The 22,809-nt window shown below is 38.0% G+C and overlaps 1 protein-coding gene across 2 annotated transcripts in view; it reads left to right on the top strand.

The window, feature by feature from the left end:
• The window catches only part of nacc2 (NACC family member 2), a 46,494-nt gene extending 25,898 nt beyond the window's left edge, over positions 1–20,596 (top strand). The window contains exons 2-6 of one of the 2 annotated variants that reach the window (XM_055200268.2): positions 11,612–12,429; positions 12,576–12,752; positions 13,051–13,156; positions 13,297–13,394; positions 15,499–20,596. In XM_055200268.2, coding sequence (XP_055056243.2) covers positions 11,646–12,429; positions 12,576–12,752; positions 13,051–13,156; positions 13,297–13,394; positions 15,499–15,998 — 1,665 coding nt within the window. In that variant the 5' untranslated portion in view covers positions 11,612–11,645 and the 3' untranslated portion in view covers positions 15,999–20,596. The remainder of the gene's footprint in view (positions 1–11,611; positions 12,430–12,575; positions 12,753–13,050; positions 13,157–13,296; positions 13,395–15,498) is intronic. The other variant, XM_055200269.2, reaches the window with a different exon arrangement.
• Positions 20,597–22,809: the final 2,213 nt, after the last annotated feature.

Below are 22,809 nucleotides of genomic sequence, written 5' to 3'. Positions count from 1 at the left end.
CATGGGTTCGAATCCCATGTGCAGTGGTATTTTGTTTTGTGATTCTCATACTATACATTGTATTTCAGTTATATGTGCTCTCTGTTGTCATTTCTACACTTTTGGTAATTGCTGGATATCAATGTTTATAGCTGTAAAGCTGTATTCTATACCTTGGACACACCAACTCAGTGGTTTAATTGTTTACTCAGTGGCGCATGCGGTTAGTGCTGTGCTTTGGGAACCTGAGGTCATGGGTTCGAATCCCAGCTCTTACTTTCACTTATTGAGATTTCCTTTTGTGTTCCCTTTAACACATTCTTCTTGACCTGTCTGGTTTTCCACACGTGTTATATTTTTGCCATCTTTTCTGTTGTTGCTCCGCACTGCAGTGGTTCTGCTCTGCATTTGCGTTGCTTCATGTTCGGGCTCTGTATTGCGTGCTTTCTGTGCTTTGCGCATTTGCTGCGTCGTGTGAATTTTGCTGTGCTTTGGGTCCTCATTGCGCTGAAGGTGCTTGACCCCGCAATTGCTGCTTGCAGCTATATTTCTTCATCTTCTTCCCCAATGGGAGTCTATGGCAGCCCTATGAACCGTACGTAGGAAAATGATGAAATTTGGCACAGTTGTAGTGGTGGTCTTAAAAAGTCATGTGACCAAAAATGGGGTCTCTAGCACTAACTCTATAGCGCCACCAGCAGTGCAAAAAGTCAATGTTCAAATGGTTATAACTGCTGATCCGCTTGATCTATGAACATTCTACTTAGTACACGTGATTGCTCTCCTCATGCTTGTTGTTTTTAATACCTTACAGTAAAACTCCACCCATTACAGTAGTGGCCATTTTGAAATGTACAGTATTACGTTTATTCGCTACTCCTCCTTCAAATTTGGTTCAATTGTTATGAAATTTGGCACAGGTGAACTTTGGAGTGAGCCGCACAGAAATGACCGAACAGATTTTTGATATTTATCTTTGTTCAAAAGTAATAAATGCGCAAACTTAACGAGGTTGACGCAAAAATGGTTCTGAAGCTGTAGCTCGGTCATGCTTTGATCAATTGAAATGAAATTTGGTACACTTCATGTGGACCATGAACTTGGGGTTCATGCCAAATTTGGTGACAGCGCCACCTATGGGTCATGATATTTGAAAATAGGCTATTTTTGCCAATAACTTCTGAACTGTTTGTCACAAAATTATGATCTTAAAGTCTATGGATTGCTTACCTCATGCCGCATCTGTCGATGTGTATTATGCCGGGTTTGACCGAACCGCCTGTCCGCCATTTTGAAAATTCACATAATTTGTTTTATTTTTTAAACTGTTGGATATATCCGCGCAAAAATTAGTAAGGAGTTTCGACATGATGTCCTGAAGTTACCTGGGAAGTCAGAGTACAGCGCCACCTAGGGATTATAAACTATAACAGTTCTTATGGAACTGCTTATAACTTCTGAATACTTTGTCTGATATTAATTTCTTTGTGAAATTGTATTCACTGGTTTATGCCGATTGCAACGATACCTCGTTTGTCATTTTCCAACATTCTGTTTATGTGTTATTGTAAAGCATATGGTAGATAATTTTTTCACTACTCTTTTTACAAATTTTGTTTATTTTATGCCAGGTACTGCTCGTATAATGTTTGGAGCAATCCGCACAGAAATGACTGAACAGATTTTTGACATTCTGTTCTCTTTCTTAGAAATACCACTCCAAAGTTGACCGTGCCTGTGACGTTGTCTATTTGTCATAGTAAATGAATGTGACTGTATATTACATTGTATAGCATTACTATACAGAATGATCTTCTTGTCTTCAATCTCACTTGAGCTTTTTGATTCTCATATACATTGTATTTCTGTTAGTTATGCTCTGCACTCTCAGTTCTACATCTGTGTTGATTGGCATATGTCAATCCTTGCAGCACCTAAGCTGTTTTTTTGCTGCCCCTTGAGCTGTGTTAACTGAGTTGCGCATCTGGTTAATCAAATGCCATGAGATTCTGAGGACAAGGGTTTGAATCCCATGTGTAGTGATATTTTGTCTTAACTTTTTTTCTCACTTAAGTTTTGTGATTTTCATACTGTATATTGTATTTCAGTTATTTGTGCTCTCTGTTGTCATTTCTACACTTTTGGTAATTGCTGGATATCAATGTTTACAGCTCTAAATCTCTATTCTATAGATTGGACACACCAACTCAGTGGAATAATCGTTTACTCAGTGGCGCATACGGTAACTGCTGTGCTTTGGGAACCTGAGGTCATGGGTTCGAATCCCAGCTCTTACTTTCACTTATTGAGATTTCCTTTTGTGTTCTCTTTAACACGTTCTTCTCAACCTGTCTGGTTTTCCACACGTTATATTTTTGCCATCTTTACTGTTGTTGCTCCGCACTGCAGTGGTTCTGCTCTGCATTTGCTTTGCTTCGGGTTCGGCCTCTGTATTGCGCGCTTTCTGCGCTTTGCACATTTGCTGCGTCGTGTGGTTTTTGCTGTGCTTTGGGTGCTCATTGCGCTGAAGGTGCTTGGCCCCGCAATTGCTGCTTGCAGCTATATTTATTATTATTATTATTATTATATTTCTTCTTCCCCAATGGGAGTCTATGGCAGCCCTATGAACCGTACATAGGAAAATGAAACAAATTTGGCACACTTGTAGTGGTGGTCCTAAATAGTCATGTGACCAACTATGGGGTCTCTAGCATTAACTCTATAGCGCCACCAACACTTCAAAAATTCAATATTCAAATGGTTATAACTGTAGAATCATTTGATCAACAAAAACTCTACCTATTACATCTGATTCCTCTCCTCACGCTCTTTACAATGACCACCTTACATTAAGACTCCACCCATTACAGTAGCGGCCATTTTGAAAAGTACAGTATTTTGCTTTTTCGCTACTACTTTTGCAGCGTTCATTGCATTGTTACGCAATTTGGCACAGAGAATCTTTGGACCGAGCCGCAGAGAAATGACCGAACAGAATTTTGATTTTTATCTTTGTTCAAAAGTAATAACTGCATACATTTATCGATGTCGACCCAAAATTCGTTCTGAGTCATTATCTCGGTCATTCTTTGATCAATTGAAATGAAACTTGGTACCCTTCATAAGGACCATGAACTGGGGTACCATGCCAAATTTGAGGACAGCACCACCTATGGGTCATGAGATATGAAAAATGGCTATTTTTGCCCATAACTCTTGAAATGTTTGATAGAAAATTATGATCTTAGTGTCTATGGATTCCTTGGCTCATGACCAATCTGTCGATATATATTATGCCGGAAATGACCAAACCGCCTGTCCACTATTTTGAATTTGGTTTTAAATTGGGATAACTATTATTCTATATAATGTATCGGCACAAAAATCGGTAGGAAGCATCGGTATGATGTCCTGAAGGTACCTGGAAAATCTGAAGACAGCGCCACCTAGGGTTCATAAACTATATAAAACAGCCCATAACTTCTGAAAACTTTGTCTGATATTCATTTTCTTTGTGAATTTTTATTCACTGGTTTATGTCGATTGCAACGATATCTCATTTGTCAGTTTTCAACATTCTGTTCATATCTTATTTCATAGCATATGTGCAGTCGTTTTTTCGCTACTACTTTTGCAAATTAAGTCTTTTTTATGCCAGGCTCTGCTCACATAAACTTTGAAGCAATCCACACAGAAATGACCAAACACATTTTTGATATTCTCTGCCATTCCCGAGAAATACCTGTCCAAAGTTGACTGTCCCTGTGACATTGTCTCTTCGTCATATTAAATTATTATGACTGTATTGTAACATGTTGTGCATTCCTATACAACATGTTTTTCTTGACTTAAACTTTAACTCTTCTCACTTAAACTATCTGATTCTCATATAAATTGTAATTTTGTTATTTCTGCTCTGCAATGTCATGTCTGCACCTTCTTTCCTCCATTTGAATGCTTGCAGCTCTGAAAACCTTGGCTAGCTACACTGCCTGTGTAGCTCAGTCTATTAAATCGCATGCATCAAAACTCAGAGGTTAAGGGTTTGAATCCCATCTGATGCATGTGTTATGTTTTTCTATTAATATTTGTTTTGAGTTTATTCTCACCTATTATTCTCAACCAGTCTGTTTTCCATGTTCTGCACGGCCTGCAATTTGGTGGCCAAGCATCATCACCAGTTCAAAAATGCAGTAGCGGCCATTTTGAAAAGTAGAGTATTCAGTTTTTTTGCTACTACTTTTGCAGTGTTTGTTTAATTGTTACACAATTTGGCTCAGATTATCTTTGGACCGAGCCACATAGAAATGACCAAACAGAATTTTGATATTTATCTTTGTTCAAAAGTAATTCATTTGTCAACAGGAATAACTTTTAAACCATTTAATCAACTAAACTTCTATGGAGAATATTTGATGGGGTAATCTATGCCTTCCCAGTAGCTCAACCAAATGCGTGATGGGCATGAAATCCAGAGGTTGCGGGTTCAAATCCAGCGTAGGGCAACAATTAAAATGGTTGACAAATTTATGTCATGTAGAGTCAAATGTTCGAACAGGTTTGACTACCTACAGGGGATTTAAAAAAATATTCTGTTCTTTGATAAAAATCTCTCCAAACTTGAACATACACATTGTCACTACAGCAATCTAGCTTAAGCAGCTGTCTGTATGTATGTGGTCTCCCCTGTAGCTCAACCAGATGAATGACAGGTGTGAAACCTGGAGATCATGGGTTCAAATCCTGGCTAGGGCAGCAATTGAAGTCTCTTACTTTAGAGTCAAAAGCTTTAATTCATGATTTGTATTTTACTTTATTAGTTTTACAGGTTTTATTTCATTTGTGCTCTTTTGGTTTAAGTCTCATGTGTAACATGTATGATGCTTTGGTGGTTCAATTGTTTTCTAGGTCAGCATTGGACTAATTTTTATTTTTTCATTATGTTCATTCTCATCTGAGTCCTGTGTGCTGATAGTTCCCATACATATCTGCTACATTGCATTCTTCAATTGCATGTCCTTTCAGCTTCGTTGCGTGTTGCAGGACCATTGTTGCTTGGCCCCGTATCGCTGTCTACAGCTATATTTTAACATCTTGGAAGCAGACATTTACTTGAGTATATATTTTGCACAGTTTGCTGTCAGTTTACAGGTAAAGCAGAAAAGTTGGGAGCCTTTTTTCATTGGAACATGTCTGTTGTATATGTATTCAATTATATTTGACATTGACAGATTTTTATTGGGGCCAGTGAAAATTTTGGCAGGGCAAGTGAAATCCTGAACCACTGGCCCGACCGGGCCAGTATAAATTTTTTTTTTTGCGTTGAGCCCTGATTTCCTAATTAAACTAAGGCCTTAGTCCTGGCTTAAGAAAATCCCTGTCCAGGAAACCAGCCCTATATGTTTACACAAGTGGACAGCATTAACACAGCACACGTTACTTTCATCATATTAATAAGTACAGCATCAGTAAAGACAAATACAAAACACTATGTTTGGTCAAATGATTTTTGTTAATTTGCCTGCCAAGTGGCCATAGCGTTTTTCATGCACTGCTAACACATAGGTCAGCTTCAACAATCACACTAGTTAGCACAAAAACATAGATAAGCTAATTAAGTCAAGTAAAGATCTTTATCTACAATATAGAAACCTTTCTTTTATAGCATGTTTTTGATTTGAAATAGATTTAGTATTTAAATGAAGTCAGGTTTGTCGTATACCTGCATGTTGGAGAGAGTATTGCTGATTATTTCATTTAATCATTTAGCAGGAGCAACACTTACAATCAAATCAACAAAAGAGCAAACGAGCTGTTGCATCTGTGTTATTTCATTTGTGCTTTTTTAGTAAATAACCTTACAGATATATAACCACTCCCATCTGTGTGTTTTTGGATTTGTGCTCTCACGCTGATTTAGCCTGTTTAGTAAATCTGGCCCCTAATATGTTTTGATGTTTTTGTTTAAAATCATGCAGAATGAATCAGGGGGTTGCCACGTTCCTCTCCAGTCATGTGAACTCACTGCTGCTTGGGAGAGTTTTTAGAGAAGAAATGAACTTTATCTTCTCCATTGAATTGTGAAAACTAATCTCAAGCACACACACACACGCGCACACAGATGAGACTTTGGTGTTTAGTGTTGTACAGATGTTGTTGTTTTTTGTTACTCTTGTGTGTTGTTTATATTTCAGGTCAAACATGTCTTGTGTCCTCTCTAGACCATCAGATTTAATCTTTCTTTAAAGGATTTTATCATCATGTCGTTTCAGACTTATATAAGTGATGAGAAACTGATGTGACTTCAATGCTAATATATTTTAACCCTTTAAAGTTCCAGTGTATCGTGGGAGGGACACTGCATTATTTGACAGAAAACTTCTTTAAATACAACAACTCAAAAACAAAAACCTAAACTTGTAACATATTTTTAAAAAAGCTTTTGATTCCAATAATGCAAATCATTTGAAGAAACAATCAACAAAGCGGGTACAATTTGGGTCCTTTTAGGCGTTTTTTTCCTTTTTCGGGAATGCTAAGGGGTTTAAATCAGAAACTAGTTTTAATTTAATTTGACAGCTTACTACAAGTTTTACAGACTACTGTAGTTAGTTATTATTTGACTCACTCTATGAACTGCTATTGAGAAACTATGAATTGAGAAATCTTTCATCTTTTGACATATAAGACGTCACTGTATTATAAAAACACCCTGTCAATTTCACAACTGAAATCTTAATAGTCCAAAAACTGTTTTTAATAAAACCAAACTACCAAAAGCCTTCATCTCATGTAGTATTGAGTAGTTAAAAATGTTTTAACCAAATTGACCCAGTTGTTTTCAGAGTAGGGGTGAGCGGGGCACAAACTAACGCGGGGTTAATTGTAACACGGCTACTTTACATATTTCTACAGGGCTGATCAATCTGTGCTTTTGGTCTTTTTCTCTTACTATTATGATTCTTTTCTTACATTTATTTCTATTTATTGCTGCATAATAGATGGATGGTTAGATGAAGGATGATGGATGGATGAATATGTGGATATCTATCTATTATAGTCAGATATATAAACAATATCCACCTTTAGTATATAGACAGAATTTGATTGAATTATTTGTGTTTAAACTCAATTTTCTATCAGGTGTAACAACAAGCCCTCTGAACCCCACCTATAGGGTAACATTTACACTCCTCTCACTTTCGGTGTAATTGTACGATAACTGTAGATCACACAAACAAACTTTGTAGCAGAGATGTGTGTGTTGTTTCTGTAATAAAATGATTCATCTAACTTAAATATTATAGAGCCAAAGCTAAAAAGCGTTAGGTTGTGCCCCACTCTCTCTCTCTCCCCTACATCACAGCAGTGTTTTAATGTGAACAACTATTACAAGTCTTATCAAATCACAAAAGTGTCTTTCAAAGATGGAGTTCAAAATGATAAAGAGTTTTATAGTAATCTCATGTGACTATACTGTAAGTAAGTTAACTTTAGAGAGCATTATATGATATTAAATAAGATGCACTCCTTTAATTTGATCTCTAAGTGTGATAGCTGCATGTTAACAATAGAAAGATGTGAGACGATACCTTGACTAAATATAACAGATCTCTAGAGCAAACTTCTGAAACTCAATCCATTATTTAAAGACTTCATGTTGAAAGCGAAAGCAGAATTCCAGATTAGATTCAAGTCTGTAAAGTATATCTATGATGCAGGGATCATACGTGATGAGTGTTATAATAAATCTCAGGTCATATGAGGACATCATGATATTTCTGTGTTCATCACCCCAACAGCTCTTCATCTATATTAAGAAACACAGTGACCATCAGTAAGACGACAGATCTTTAGTGCTTACAGCCGGAGTTCAGACAGCTGGGAATCATTTGACTGAGAGAAATGTGCAAGCAAATTCATTGCGTTTGCATATACGATACATTTCTACTGTTGTGTGCTGTGGGAGAAAACTAGGACAGGCAGTTATTAAAGACAAATGACAATTACAGACGGACAATAATATATGTACAAAATACTGATCAGCTCAGTAGAAACACCAGACAAGGGAATAAGACGACAGAAGACACGTGAACGTGTATTAAACTCTCACACGCACATCTGTTTATAAAGTGCAGCATCAGTTCAATCTCTGATTCAGGTTTACTGAAGCTCTCATCTTATATTATTATTATTCTGTACATCCCAGAATGCTCTTCAGACAGAGGATCTGATTGGCAGATCTGTTGCCAGGGAGTGAATGTGTGGATCTGTCTGCATTTACACATGAGAGACCAACTGCAGTGCTTGAATATTTATGATGCAGATATATAACATCAGCGAGGACATATATATATACTCTACTGTATGTATTCATATTATTCTTGATGAGGATTTAACATCACAGAGTTTAAGAGTTGCTGTAATGCATCATGGTCACAGAGAGATGTTGTTCATGTTTATCACAAAAGACTTTATTAAGCATGCACACGTCTCTGCATTATTATTGCAGTACATGTGTGTGTGTGTGCGTGTGTGTGTGTGTGTGTGTGTGTTTGTGTGTGTGCGTGTGTGTGAGCGGGCACTGCATTGCAGCTCTGTGCATTAACTGGCAGAAGGAGCGTGCACGTGTTCGGCTGGCACAGATCTGCGCTAATGCTGCAGCGGTTCGTGGCTGACGTGCATGTGATCGGATCTGTGATATCACATTCCCGAAACTCAAGGGTGTTCATGAGCACTTCGTGGAATTGATAAAACAGTGAAGTGATTTAGTGTGTGCTTCATTCATCTTTATGTGTGCATTCTGTATTGATATAAACATAAATGTATTTATTGAGCATTAGTCAGTGTGTTGGGATGTCTGAAGCATGTTTTGATTGACATTAAAGTGTTCTCAGTGTCACTCACATCTGTGTAAATAAATGCAAATGTTTATGGCAGACTGACTTTTGTTTTTCCTCTCTATATGGTAAAAACTCTTGTCGCTTCTGTGTACTTTGATTTGCATTCACTGAACACACAAAACCTGTCAAGAACATGTCCTTAAATCACCCCAGAACAAATGAAATATAATCATAGGATATTATATTTTAAAAAATGAAAATGATGCCAGTTTTAGTTTATATTATGACATTATTTTCCTGTAAATGAAGCACATTAACCCATTAAAGTCTCATTATTTTACAGTAATGAGATCGTGGGGGTTAAATGAGGTTAATTGTCATGAAAATGTTGCAATGCAAAAACTATTAAAATAAGCTCTGTATCCTCTAAGCAAATGCATGTTTGAGATTTGTGTGTTTGGCTCTGTGAGCTGATCTCTGACCGTCTGTCTGTTCATTTTGCCTTTAAATCTTATAGCAGACGTATTTTGTGTATGAGGCCTGAAGTCTGATGTCTCCGTGTTATAGGCTGGATTTACACAGATCTTGATGCCCAATTCTGATTTGTTGACTATAGCTGATTTTTTGACGACCCTCTTACATCATCTTTTAAAAGAGACTCGTATCTCATATATCAGCCTTTACACTAAATACTTTGCAAAACTTAAATAAGTAAAACATTGTGATGTGCAGTCATGTGATCATGTGTTGTGTCCACCTGAATTGACGTCATTTGCCAGCATCACATTTTCAATGACGCATTTTCATGTTTTGACATGAGAATATCCAATCTGTCCGCATGCAAGTGCATGTACCTGATTTATTTCCACATGAAGCCTGAAACTGATCACAGAATATCAGAATCTATGCGCTTACACGTCCATGGGTCATATCTGATCTGTGCCACATGAGGGGAAAATTAGCACCGAGTCACTTCAAACATGAATGCGGCCATAGAGTTGTATGAATGTACAAGTTTAGCTTTGTCAGAGATTAAGACTGAAGCTGGACTACACTTCCAATATCAACATCAAAAGTGGATCGCACACCGGACACGCAGCTCAGTGCCGTTCTAAAAAAAAAATGAAACACATTGTTTTCTATGAGTATACGCACACCGACAAGTATATATCGCTGCAGCCCGGAGACTGCAGGTGGGAGGACCTTATGCCGCAAGTGGGAGGAGCTTATGCCTCAAGTAGGAGGGATTTCAGAAATGTGCAAGTAGGAGGAGTTTACACTTCAAATGGGACGGTGGTGAATCCTCTGGAAGTTTGTACAGCCCACTTGCGGCTAAAGCTCCACCCACTTGCTGCTAACCCACCCATTTGCAGCTGGCTCCGACCTCCGTTTATACCTGTTTCCACACCGACGCCGCCAGGTGCCGCCTGTCCGCACCGCCCAGCTTTGACTCAGGAAGTTGCTCAAATCCCTGTCGCGCCACTCACATAGTTTAACATTAAATAACATCAGATTTGTCCCAAATCATTTACGATTAATATTGGTTGCTAACGTATATTTTGCATTTTGAAGTAGACGCTATTTGACGAAGCTCGCGCTATTTAATGTTTACGATACCTACGAGTTGTCCTAGACGCGACGTGTGCGACCCCCTTAAGTATCAGGTTTCTTCCAAATTTGCATTCATGTCTACTTATGACCAAACTAAATGTTTATTTATGTTTGTATATGATATATATATATATATATAGTTTATGTAAATTTCCAGATAATTTCCATAAATTTCCGTTAAGTTTCCAAATTTGGAATATTTCCTAAATTCCTCAGATTAAGTTCCCATGGAAAGTTTCCAGAAATGTACCGGACCCCCCTTGCAACCCTCAAAATGTGACCACTGTATTTAACCCATCGAATTACCTTATGAACACACACACCCGGAGCAGTGGACAGCTATCACTGAGACTCGAACCGGAGACCTTTGGGTTACAAGCCCGACTCTCCATTAGGCCACAACTCTCTCTCTCTTTTAGTTTCTGCTGTATTCTTGTAAATGTGTTGCCGTATGTCTCAGGAGTGAAAGAAACTTTTGTGTGTGTGTGACAGGGTTTGTGTATTTCTCATCCGCTCAAGTGAATGTGTGATGTTGTTGTGTATTATGAAGAAGAGTGTTTGTGTCTGATGAACATGTTGTGTTCAGATGTGTTGATCAGTTTCTCGTCTGTTGTTTAGCTGATAAGAGTTTCTCAACGGCTGCTCTCCAGAACTCAATAACCGTTGATCACCAGCTGGTCAATGTTAACTAATGCAAGCTAATACTTAAACTTAAATTAGAAGCATAAAAGAGTAACGGTTAGGTTTGGAAGGAGGTGAAGGATCAGACATCACTCTTTTGTCAGGTCAGATCTGTGACTATTCAGTGATGATATTCTTCAGTATGACAGCACAATTGAGTTTATAAACCACCATTATGGTGATCAGTGTTTGCATTTCATCAGCTCATTTGCATTTTAAAGGACACACCCAAAAACCGCACATTTATGCTCAAGTGCTTTAACTAGGGGTGCACCGATATATCGGCCGATGATGCTTGCTATGCTTCTCAATGAAGTTCGGTGAAATGCACCCCTAGCTTTAACATGTTATAATAAAGTATCTGTGAGATATCTTGAACTAAAAGTTCACATATGAACTTTGTGATTTATTTCACATCTGAAAAAGTCTTGTGAAATGTCCCCTTTAAGAACATAAAGTGATGCTCTCTTTGCCTCTCTCTCTCTCTTTCTGTGCAGATGATCCAGCTTGTGTTTCTGAAAGTGGGCCGTCATGTCCCAGATGCTACACATGGAGATCCCAAACTTCGGCAGTACGGTGTTGGGCTCGCTGAACGAGCAGCGTTTGAACGGGCAGTACTGCGACGTCTCCATCCTGGTGAAGGGTCAGACCTTCAAAGCCCACCGGGCCGTGCTGGCGGCCAGCAGTCTGTATTTTCGTGACCTGTTTAACGGCAGCACCAAAGTCCAGTTCGAGCTCCCCTCGTCCGTCACGCCCGCCTGTTTCCAGCAGATTCTCACTTTTTGCTACACGGGCAAACTGACCATGGCGGCCAGCGAGCAGCTGGTGATCATGTACACCGCCGGTTATCTTCAGATTCAGCACATTGTAGAGCGGGGCATGGACCTCATGTTTAAAGCCAACTCGCCCCACTGCGACTCGGCCACGGCTGCCATGGACGATCCGGGCTCGGAACCCCAGAGTCCCGGGAACAACCCCGCGTCCGTGCTGGGGCCGTTGGGCTGGTCTCCAGCGCTGTCTCGCAGAATCAAGCTGGAGGGTTCGGAGCCGCAGCAGAATCTCCTCGGGTCTAAAAGATCCATCAACGGCGACGGTGGCCGCTCGGCACGGGGCGGTCCGGTGTTTTACTCTGGAGCGACGGGCGTATTTACACCGGCGTATCCCGGAGAGCGTTCCAGTCCGGGAGCGTCCAGCCTTCCGACCACTGACAGTCCGACGTCGTACCAGAATGAAGATGATGACTTTGAGGAAGAGTCGTTTGATACAGAGGAGACCTACAGTCAGATGTGTGCCCGCTCCAATAACTCATACAGCGGTAAATACACTTGTGTCTAATGAGACGGCTTTTTGGGATTTCAAAAAACAGAGGTTGGATTGTTTTCACTGTAGGGTGGTTGTGTTCACACACATCATGGATTTTTTAAGTTCTGCTGAGGTTCTGCTGAATCTTTTTATCTGCAGGTACAGAGAAATCAGACATGGGTATGATGCCGCTGCAGCTGGAGAACCGTTCCTGTGTTCTGATTCGTCGGGATCTGGTGGCTCTTCCCGCCAGTCTCATCAGTCAGATCGGCTACAGATGTCATCCTAAACTCTACACAGAAGGCGACCCCGGAGAGAAACTAGAACTGGTGGGAGGTTAGTGAAGTTAACCGAACTTAAATGCTATACATACACACCAAACCTGAAGCATGGCGTTACTCGCTCTAGATTACTCACATTTTTTTTTTACTTGTATGAGGCGTTTGAGGTGAATAGCACATGTTATGGCGGCAATCACGCCGCCCAATTAGTGTCATTCGCATCGCCCCGCACAAGTCTGTTCTCGTCTTTACATTGACTTTGTATGTAATCTACTTGCAAACATCTTTGAATTCGCGTTTATTCCTGGTTATATATAAGTATTGAAGACTGTGACGTGTTTTGTGTGTGTTAGGTACTGGTGTGCTCATGACAAGAGGACAGTTGATGAATTGTCATCTGTGTGCTGGAATCAAACACAAAGTTCTCCTCAGGCGACTCCTCGCAACATTTTTCGACAGGTTTGTGTCATCAGGTGAAACACACACCAAATAATCTTTTGATTTATTCTGCTGTATATGTTGTTTGGTATTGCCTGTAATTCCTCGTGTAAGTCTTGACTGAGGTCAGATTATTCCTCTGTGTTTTTTCTCATCTACAGAAACACATTAGCAAACAGTTGTGGGACGGGGATTCGATCTTCAACCAGTGACCCCAGCAGGAAACCTCTGGACAGTCGAGTCCTCAATGCTGTCAAACGTATGTTATTATTCATATGTTCATATTTAACATGTGAGGGATTTTCATGTAAAAAGGTAACAGGCTTGAATGTTTTAGTTTTATAATTGTACTTTTATTATTTGAGCAATGCTGTATTTGCCAGTAGAGGATAGTGCAGATATCTTTTAATGCAGTTCTGATAAATATTGTGTAAAATAATTGTTTTGATTTGTTCAACATTTTTGATCACTGAATTATTTTCATAATACTTTTTTATTCTATGTGTTAATTTTTAGTTAAATGACTTGGCTGCTAAATCACTATTAATACTGAATGAATATTGTATCATTCAGTCATTTCTTCTTGTTATTTCATTATATATCAGCCACGCTGCTCTTGTTATCAGTGATTTGTGTTTAGTGACCATTAAAGGTGCCATTGAATGTAAAACTGTATTTATGTAGGCATAGATATCATGATTGTTTCCTCCTTTTTATGTAAACCCCATGCATGCAAAAGACCGCTTGAAATAGGGGTGTCACGATTCTCCAAATCCTCAATTCGATTACATTTTTCGATTCTAAGGTCGCGGTTCGATTCGATTCTTGATTTTTACTTTCTTTTTTTTGAAAGATAAAAATGCTATGCATTTATTATTTATTATTATTATAGTGTCACATTAACATGCACATTGTGTGCTTTTCCTCGCATGGGGGATTGTGGGATTTACTTTACGCAAGAAAGCTTGTAGGATTCCTTCTTGCACGCATATGGACTTAATGCACACGTCGTGGACTCCTAACATCTGAAATAATCCAGCGAGTCATAAGCGCTTCTCTCTGTCTCACGTGCACGCGCTCTCGCATCTGATTCTGTCCTAAACATCAAATAAAGTAGTATTCCTTACGTATTTGTTCATTTTTATGCGTTTCATGCGAGCTGAGGCAAACTATTCCTTTTGTTTAAAATATAACCTGCTGCATCTTGGCGGCTCTCTTACTCTTGCGCACGTGCAGAGAGCTGCGTTCTGTCCGAAGTCAGATCACTAGGTAGTAATCCTGTTTATGATATTGGAGTTGTTGCAATACATCCCTCATGTTTAAAATATAAATCTCTGAGAGATTTTTTTCCCCGCTTGGCAAGCCGAGTGGACATGACATGGGGGCGTGGCAGCATCGACGATCCCATTTTTTAATTCGAAGTTCGAGGGTGTGACTTAATTTCAATCGATTTTGATTTAAAATCAAAATTGTGACACCCTTAGCTGGAAAACAAACTGTGACCTTAAGGGGGTCGCAGACCGGACAAAAAGCAGGTCTAGGATGTATTGAACACCTGACATGCACATTGACTAGCGCGAGCTTAGTCAGATAGCGTCTATTTCAAAATGCAAAATATGCGTTAGCAGCCAATATTAATCGCTAATGATTTGGGAAAATATGATGTTATTTAATGTTAAACTATGTGAGTGGCGTGTCAGGCACCGCTGGTGTGCGTACAATCACAGAAAAATATTGTGTTCTGTTTTTAGATTCATGGTGCTACACGGCCCCTTTATCGACATTAAATTACACATTAAAATAATTACAATGTTGTTACAATGCTAAGTACAAATTTGTGACTGCTGAGTAAGCGCTATGTGCTAGTTAATGCTATATGCTAGTTAATGCTATATGCTAGCGTTTAGGCTGAAGTTGACGTTACAGTTACGTTTTGCAGGTCCATACTGAAAAAAACACAAGCTTATCACTCAGAAACGTCCATTAACAATCTCCAAACTATTGATTATTACTCAAAATCTGATACAGACTCAAACATAAGATCTGTTTACATACACACAGAGCTACTGAAGGAGAAACAGCCAATCAGAGCAGAGCTCAACATTATTATTCATGACCCTTTTAAATAAGGTAATAATAGACCATTTCATTATAAGTGTTGTAAATGGAGATGTAAAACTGACTCTGAATCATTTTTGCACTTAATAAAGCCACAAACATTCTGTGTAGATATCAGAGAACAATTTAACAGATTATTACAATGCATTCTTTGGCACCTTTAAAAATGCACATCAGGGTGATGACATCATTCAATCTCTCTGTTGTCTCTCTTCTCAAACATTCTGTTTTATTTTTGTGTTCAGTTTACTGTCAGAACTTTGCACCCAACTTTAAGGAGAGCGAGATGAACGTCATCGCAGCCGACATGTGTACGAACGCTCGGCGTGTACGGAAACGCTGGCTTCCCAAGATCAAGTCCATGCTGCCTGATGGGATGGAAGTGTATCATGGCTCATCTGTGCCGGCGGGTGTGGCTTTGCCCATCGGCGTTCAGGTGCCCTATGAGTCTGACTTTAAGAACCTGCTGCCGTCAGCGCTGACTCTGGAGCAGCGGATCTACGCCGAGCGCAAAGATCAAATGAGAACTCACTCGCTGCTGGACGCTGCTGAGGAGACCCTGATGAGTCCTCAGACCAAAGATGAGCCGGAGGAGGACGAGGAGGAGATCAACGGCACAGAGGGGACTTTAGGAGCACCTCTTGACCTGCCCAGAGTCGAGGGCGGAGTCTGTGTGACCACACCCCCTGTGGGGCACCAGCAGGAGGAGGAGTTTGTGGAGGGTTTGAGAATAAACGGGCAGTGAGTGGCCGGTTTCTCTCGGTAAATATCTGCCATGTGAATACTTACTGAAGGGAATTCTGGGAAATGATCAGTGTATTTGGAGAGACAAACAAACATCGCTTAAGAGAATAATGCACTAATGCATGTGCTATTACCTGTCAAACTAATGTTTCAACTAAACAACAGAAATAATGGAGAAATGATCTGAAGAACAGAAGTCTTGTGATGAGACGGCACAGCGGGTGACCTTCATGATGAAACTCTTCATGTTTCTGTTCTGTTCTCGATATCACTTTGGCACAAATATAGCACCAGAACGAATCTGATGAAAACATGTCCAGGTCCAAGTGGCATGTCCTATTCAAACAATTGTGCTTTTCATGGTAAAGACAGATGTATGACATCAACACGTGTATGACATCAGATCAGACTGTGTGATATTTCACCAATCCCTCTCATGCTGAAACTGTAACTGCTGGACTGAGCGAGCGCTCGCTCACTTTAACCGCCTGCAGGTAAAAATACACAAACATATAGCTGTAATAAAATCCACATCCTTCCTCTGCCAAATAAAATGCAAACCTTCTACTGTTCGTGATAATAAATAACTGTGATTGGCTGTGTTGAGACAGATGCTCATTGTGATGCTTTTAGTATGTACTGTAGCATCTGAGGCGTTTCCTCTTTCTGATTGGTTGATTCTGATGATGATGACAAACAGCATCACTGAGTAATGTTGAGTTATGTTGATCCCTTTGGAGGGAACTCGCACTGCGTCGCCATAGTGACACTTTGGGAACGCCTCTAGGCGGGGGGGGGGAGCTTTGCGTGGGAGCCAGGAAATATAAAAGGCTACCTGAAAAATGCCATCTCTATCTCAAATATTGCCGTAGACAGCGTAAAAGGGATGCAGGAAGTATGGCAAGGGAGACGCAGCGTCTCGTTCCCTTCTCAAGGAAAAATGGTTACATACGTACAACACGAGATGTTTTTTTCACATACTTTACTCTGTGATTTCTGTTTCTTCACTTACACAAATGTGTAAATTTCCCATTGTTATATTGATCTGCTCTCTTAAAGCTTTAAAGGAACAGTATGTAGGATTGTGGCCAAAACTGGTATTACAATCACAAAACTTGTGGCTAAAACTGGTACTGCAATCACACAACTGGTTGCCAATACACAACATGACAACATAAACATCAGTTGAGGGCTGCAAATCCACTTTTTAAATGACAATATCCTGGCCAGACCACTGTTGTCAGTGATATAAGTATTTGAAATGAAAATGATTTCTTAATGTGACATATCAGGGCCATTTTATGATTCATTGATATAAATTTCTTACATACTGTTCCTTTAAATAAGTGTCCTACCATACCATTAAAGGTGCAGTGTGTAACTTTTAGAAGGATCTCTTGACAGAAACTATATTATCAGCGGTGTATAAAGACCTTACATAATGAACTGTATTTTTTTATTACCTTAGCCGTTTTTATCTTCATACACCTCGGGTCCCCTTACTGGAAGTTGTCGTTTCTACAGTAGCCCTGAAAATACAAACTGCTCTACAGAGCGTGTTTAGTCCCTACATTGACTCAGATGACAATGTGTTTGTCCTGTGGCAGCTACCGTATGCGTTTTGAAATTGAGGGGTGAGCTGTATGTTGCATTTCACAATCTCACCACTAGATGTCGCTAAAATTTACACACACCACCTTTAAACTACAGTGTAACTTCACATGAATCTCACAAAAACATGTTTCAAGAGTTTTTACCGTGACTTTGAGTTTCTTATGTACTAAAAGAGAAAACATCAATAATAATCATCTATACAACAAACACTATGACTTATATTTCACAGTGATAATATTGAACATTAGGTGATGACAAATGACAAAATAACAAAAATAATATATGAGAATGAATTTGTTGATATTAAATGAGTAAATGTCAGGTTTACTGTAGTAATACAGAGTCCAAATCTTCAGAAAGATTGGGTCAAAGTCTAACAGTGTTTTACAGAAGTTACATTTCATTGATGATATGATATGAATGATATTTATTTGCACTATTGTTCCCTTTATGTCATGTGTTTGTGATATTATTATTATTAGAGTTGGATTTGATCAAATGGAGGTTATTGTGTTGCACTAGGACAAGTTTGTCAGTGTTATGAATATTTACTTTAACACTTCAATTCTTGACAAAACTTAACATGATAAAACAACTACAAAACAACACTAGACGACACAAAAATGAATGTTTTCGGCTTCAAAAAGAATTTTTAAGGACCTAATATGTCCCTTCAGAAATCCCCAGTAATATACACGACTGTCTGTTTTTATATTAAACCCTAAAACCCAATCAGAAGTTCATCTCAAATGTGTTTTCAGCCAAATACAGTGATGGGAAATATTACAGAAGAGAATAGATTCATGTCAAATACGATTATTCGTATTTGAGGTTGAAAATGTATTGTGCCTTATTGTGAAGAGTGGATTACTGTAATCACTACAGATTATGAGAAAAACTTGATTATGGATCATTTGTGCAGACGGTGTAAGAAATTATGCAAAATGTTTTATGCAGTTTGCTTTCTGTTTTAGTTCAACTGTTTGTTTTTTGTAAACATCATGATGAGAACAAAAAGTTTAAAGGGGACATATCATGAAAATCTGACTTTTTCTATGTTTAAGTGCTATAATTGGGTCCCCAGTGCTTCTATCAACCTAGAAAATGTGAAAAAGATCAACCCAGTAACTTCGTTTTGGTAAAGCATTCTCTGCACGCATGTGAAAAAATAGCTCATTGAAATGTGGCTCCCCTTGTGATGTCAGAAGGGGATCTTATTATAATAATACCGCCCCTTAATCTGCATTATCCAACCACGGCACTGACATTTAATGCAGAGAGAGAAAATAATTGACAGCACAAATGAGTTTCAATTTCCACAAACCACCATAATGGTGATCAGTGTTTGCATTTTCAGCAACTTATTTGCATTTTAAAGGACACACCCATAAACAGCACTTTTTTGCTCACACCTACAAAGTGTCAATTTTATCATGCTATAATAAATTAAATGTGAGGTATTTTGAGGTAAAACTTCACACATGTATTCTGGGGACACCAAAGATTTATTTGACATTTTAAAGTCTGGTGAAATGTCCCATTTAAAGAAGTCTTTGTATGATTCATGTTGTTTTATTTAACATTTATTTCGAGCAATAGTAATAAAGTAGACTGTTATAAATAATCAGTCAGTAACACCCAGATCAGTTTTAACTGGCATCATTACCCAGAATCCTCTGTTTTCTTTATGTTTGAAACTGAATTCTTACTGAATGTTGCACTATACTGTAGATATACTGAGGATCTCAGAGACCTGTCGAGTCCAAAGCTGTTTATTACAGCAGAAATATCTAACCTGTTAACTTGTACAGTAGATTGATGTGTTTATTATAGATGTTAAGGCCTTGTGTTATGCAAATAACAGAACATTGCTTTTGCACAATGGTGAAATATTGCGTCTGTAAAAGAGAGAGAGAGAGAGAGAGACGAATATGTTTTTTGTCAGGCCCTGGCTGATCTGGGGTCTGTTTATGTATCTTTAAGAAAACCAAATTCTGTATCTAAATATCAAATGCAAACCTCTGTCAACCTGACGTATTAATAACTCATCATTTCCATTACTGATCACACTAATGATCATTGAATGTCTTGTCAAGAAATCACAACGACTACATGTTCATAGGCTGAACCTCATGAAGAAGGTCAAAGGTCATATTTTACTGCAAATTCCTAAACAATTATAATTTAGAAAAATTAAGCCTATTTGCTCCATTAAAATAATTAAATTTACAGTATTAGAATTGACAATACAAGAAAAAAATGTATTGGTCTTCTTTCTTTTTTTATTTTTTGCAGTAAAATGTGATCTGGCTGAGGTTTATGAGACATCCAGCACAATATATCTATTAAAGCTTGACATTGTAGTGTAATTTCATATTCTTCAGATGCTGTGCAACCAAACCATGATTGAGATTATTCTGCACACGCCTGTAACTGCATGCTGACTTCTCTATAACACGTGCGATTCAATGAACAACTCCTGTAGGGAAGATGAACTCGTGTGCACTACGTTCATGTGATGTTTCTTGTATATAATAGCAGCACTTTAAAGGCCTCACAGTTTGTGTGCAGGTTGCTTTATTAAGAGTCTTTAAAGCCACGAGCTCAGCACAGACAATCAGACGTAAGGCATGTTTTCAAACGCTCGCCGTATTGCAGCTTGGCTTTCTCTCTGTCGCCTGAGCTATAAAGTGTTTTATTGTTTTATCATTAATATCTGACTGAATTCATGTGGAGGCCACGACTCTAACACGTGACTGATATTTTATTCAAGCTTTGGTCTGCTTTTTTATAACACAACACACATAACTGAACTCTTTATATGCTTCTCTATGATTGAAATCAAATCTCATCAATGTCATTGTTAGAAATCAAATTTTTCTCATTCTGGGTTTATTTCAGTTCTTGCACTGACATTGTGTTTGTGTGTAAAGCTGATTTCTTTTGAAATGTCTGCTTTTTAATAAAATTCAAAATTTCACATGATCAGTTCTTCTAGTGTATTATTATAAACAGTAACAGTTTAACATTCAAGGTTCTTTATTTATTTCTCACAAACATGTGATGTATTAATGTAGTGAAATGATTTTTCTTAGTGCCTCGTTCCACACTGCAATACAGAAACAGAATATAATAGAGACATATAAGACGTTAAAGAATATGTGAGTTAATAATAAACGTTATATATATGAATGTGTAAGTGTTTAACAGCCTGGAAAGGAATTTGTAGCAGCATTGAGTATGTAGTGTGCAAAGATGCAAGTTTGTTTTCATTATTTTTTAAACACACAGTTGTTGGTACCCATTGACTTCCATAGTAGGAGAAACAAATCATATGGAAGTCAATGGGTACCAACGACTGTGTGCTTACCATCATTTATCAGAATATCTGTTTTGTGTTCAACCGAGTAAAGAAACTCATACAGGTTTAGTAAATGAAGACTTACATTTTTGGGTGAACTTTGCCATTAAAGCTGCTGTATAATGTAAAACTTTGCGGCATAGATGAACAGTGGGAGTTGTGTTCATGGTAAGGACATATTATGATCCTCAAACACAATTGTTTCCTCCTTCTTATGTTAACCTCGTGCATGCAAAGGATCGCTGGAAAACATCAACTGTGACGTTACAGTACAGAGGTATGCACACAACATTAAATTAAGTACAATGTTGTTACAATGATAAAAAACAAAGTTGTGACTGCTGAGTTAGCGTTATATGCTAGTTAATGCTATATGCTAGTGTTTAGTTCCATTATTGACATTTGAGTTACGTTTTGCAGGTACATACTGAAAACAGAAACTTACCACTCAGAAACGTTCATTAAAGGGACACTTCACGCATTTGCATAAAGCTTTGTAAAGTTAGAACCCCAGTCATGTTTTTGAATGGTCATGCATAATTTTCTCAGTTGCTGCTGAGACAGGAGAAATACAGATTTCAGTGTTGCACCTCCTTCTTTCAATGATGTAAAAATCATCATTTTGCATCATTGAAAGAAGGAAGTACAATATCTTTGTTGAGGGAGTGAGACTACAAACACCCCTTTTCTCTGTCAAATAGGCACCAATTTCTATATGTATGGTACATTTCGACTACAAATATGACACACTTTAAATAAAGATTAATGTTTCTACGGGTGAAATGCTCCTTTAACAATCTCCAAACAATTGATTATTCCTCAAAATCTGATACAGACTCAAACATAAAATCTGTTTACATACACACAGAGCTACTGAAGGAGAAACAGCCAATCAGAGCAGAGCTCAACTTTATTATTCATGAGCCTTTCAAATATGGTAATAATAGACCATTTCATTCTGAGGCAAATCCTAGGGTTGTAAATGAACATGTAAAACTGTCTCTAGATAATTTTTGCAGTTAATAAAGCCACAAACCTTCTATGTAGATATCAGAAAAGAATTTAACAGATTATTACAATGCATTCTTTGGCACCTTTAAGATAAATGTGATTTTCTATTGGTCTGTTTTAGAGGATCTGTAACATTTACTTATATATTTACATGTACTTTAATTAGAAAAATACAGAAAAGAATGTTCCTTTTTAAAAAGTGTATAATGCAGTTTAATAGTAAAAAATGCTATTTTTACCAGTGATATAACTTTAATAGATTTACATTATAATACAGAGATTGTTTTAATATGAACATTATTAGGACTATTGATCTCAAATATTATGTTTACATTTACTATCAATAGTATAATTATATTGTATTCATATTTAACTCTTTAAGTGAACCCTGTCACTGTAAAAGAAAACCTCATACATATAAAGAGTTCATACATTTACATGACGTCACACAGATGTCACGAGACAACATGAAACGGGTTGATAGAATAAACACATGAATTTCACATGTGATCACGTGGGACTTTACATGAAATTCACATGAAGGTACATAGGCTATCATACGTGTTTCAGCACATGTACAATGTATGCGGTTTTACTTTTATAACTTTCCTAAATCCTGCAGATCAGATTGCTTTATGGTGATATCAAGTATGTAAACAATCAAAGTTTGTCAAGTCAGTGTCATTTACTTTCAGTTGTACTGTGTACAAACAGAATAGCAAAAAATATACGTATGTACAAAAATATACAAAAAATTAATAATTAGTAACTAGACATAAGTTGTGTTGATCTTATCGTGTTATGAAAACAGGTGCTGTCTTTGTCC

The sequence above is a fragment of the Misgurnus anguillicaudatus genome, chromosome 22 (genome assembly GCF_027580225.2).
Source record: "Misgurnus anguillicaudatus chromosome 22, ASM2758022v2, whole genome shotgun sequence".
Taxonomy (NCBI): domain Eukaryota; kingdom Metazoa; phylum Chordata; class Actinopteri; order Cypriniformes; family Cobitidae; genus Misgurnus; species Misgurnus anguillicaudatus.
This window is presented reverse-complemented; position numbering and strand designations above follow the sequence as displayed.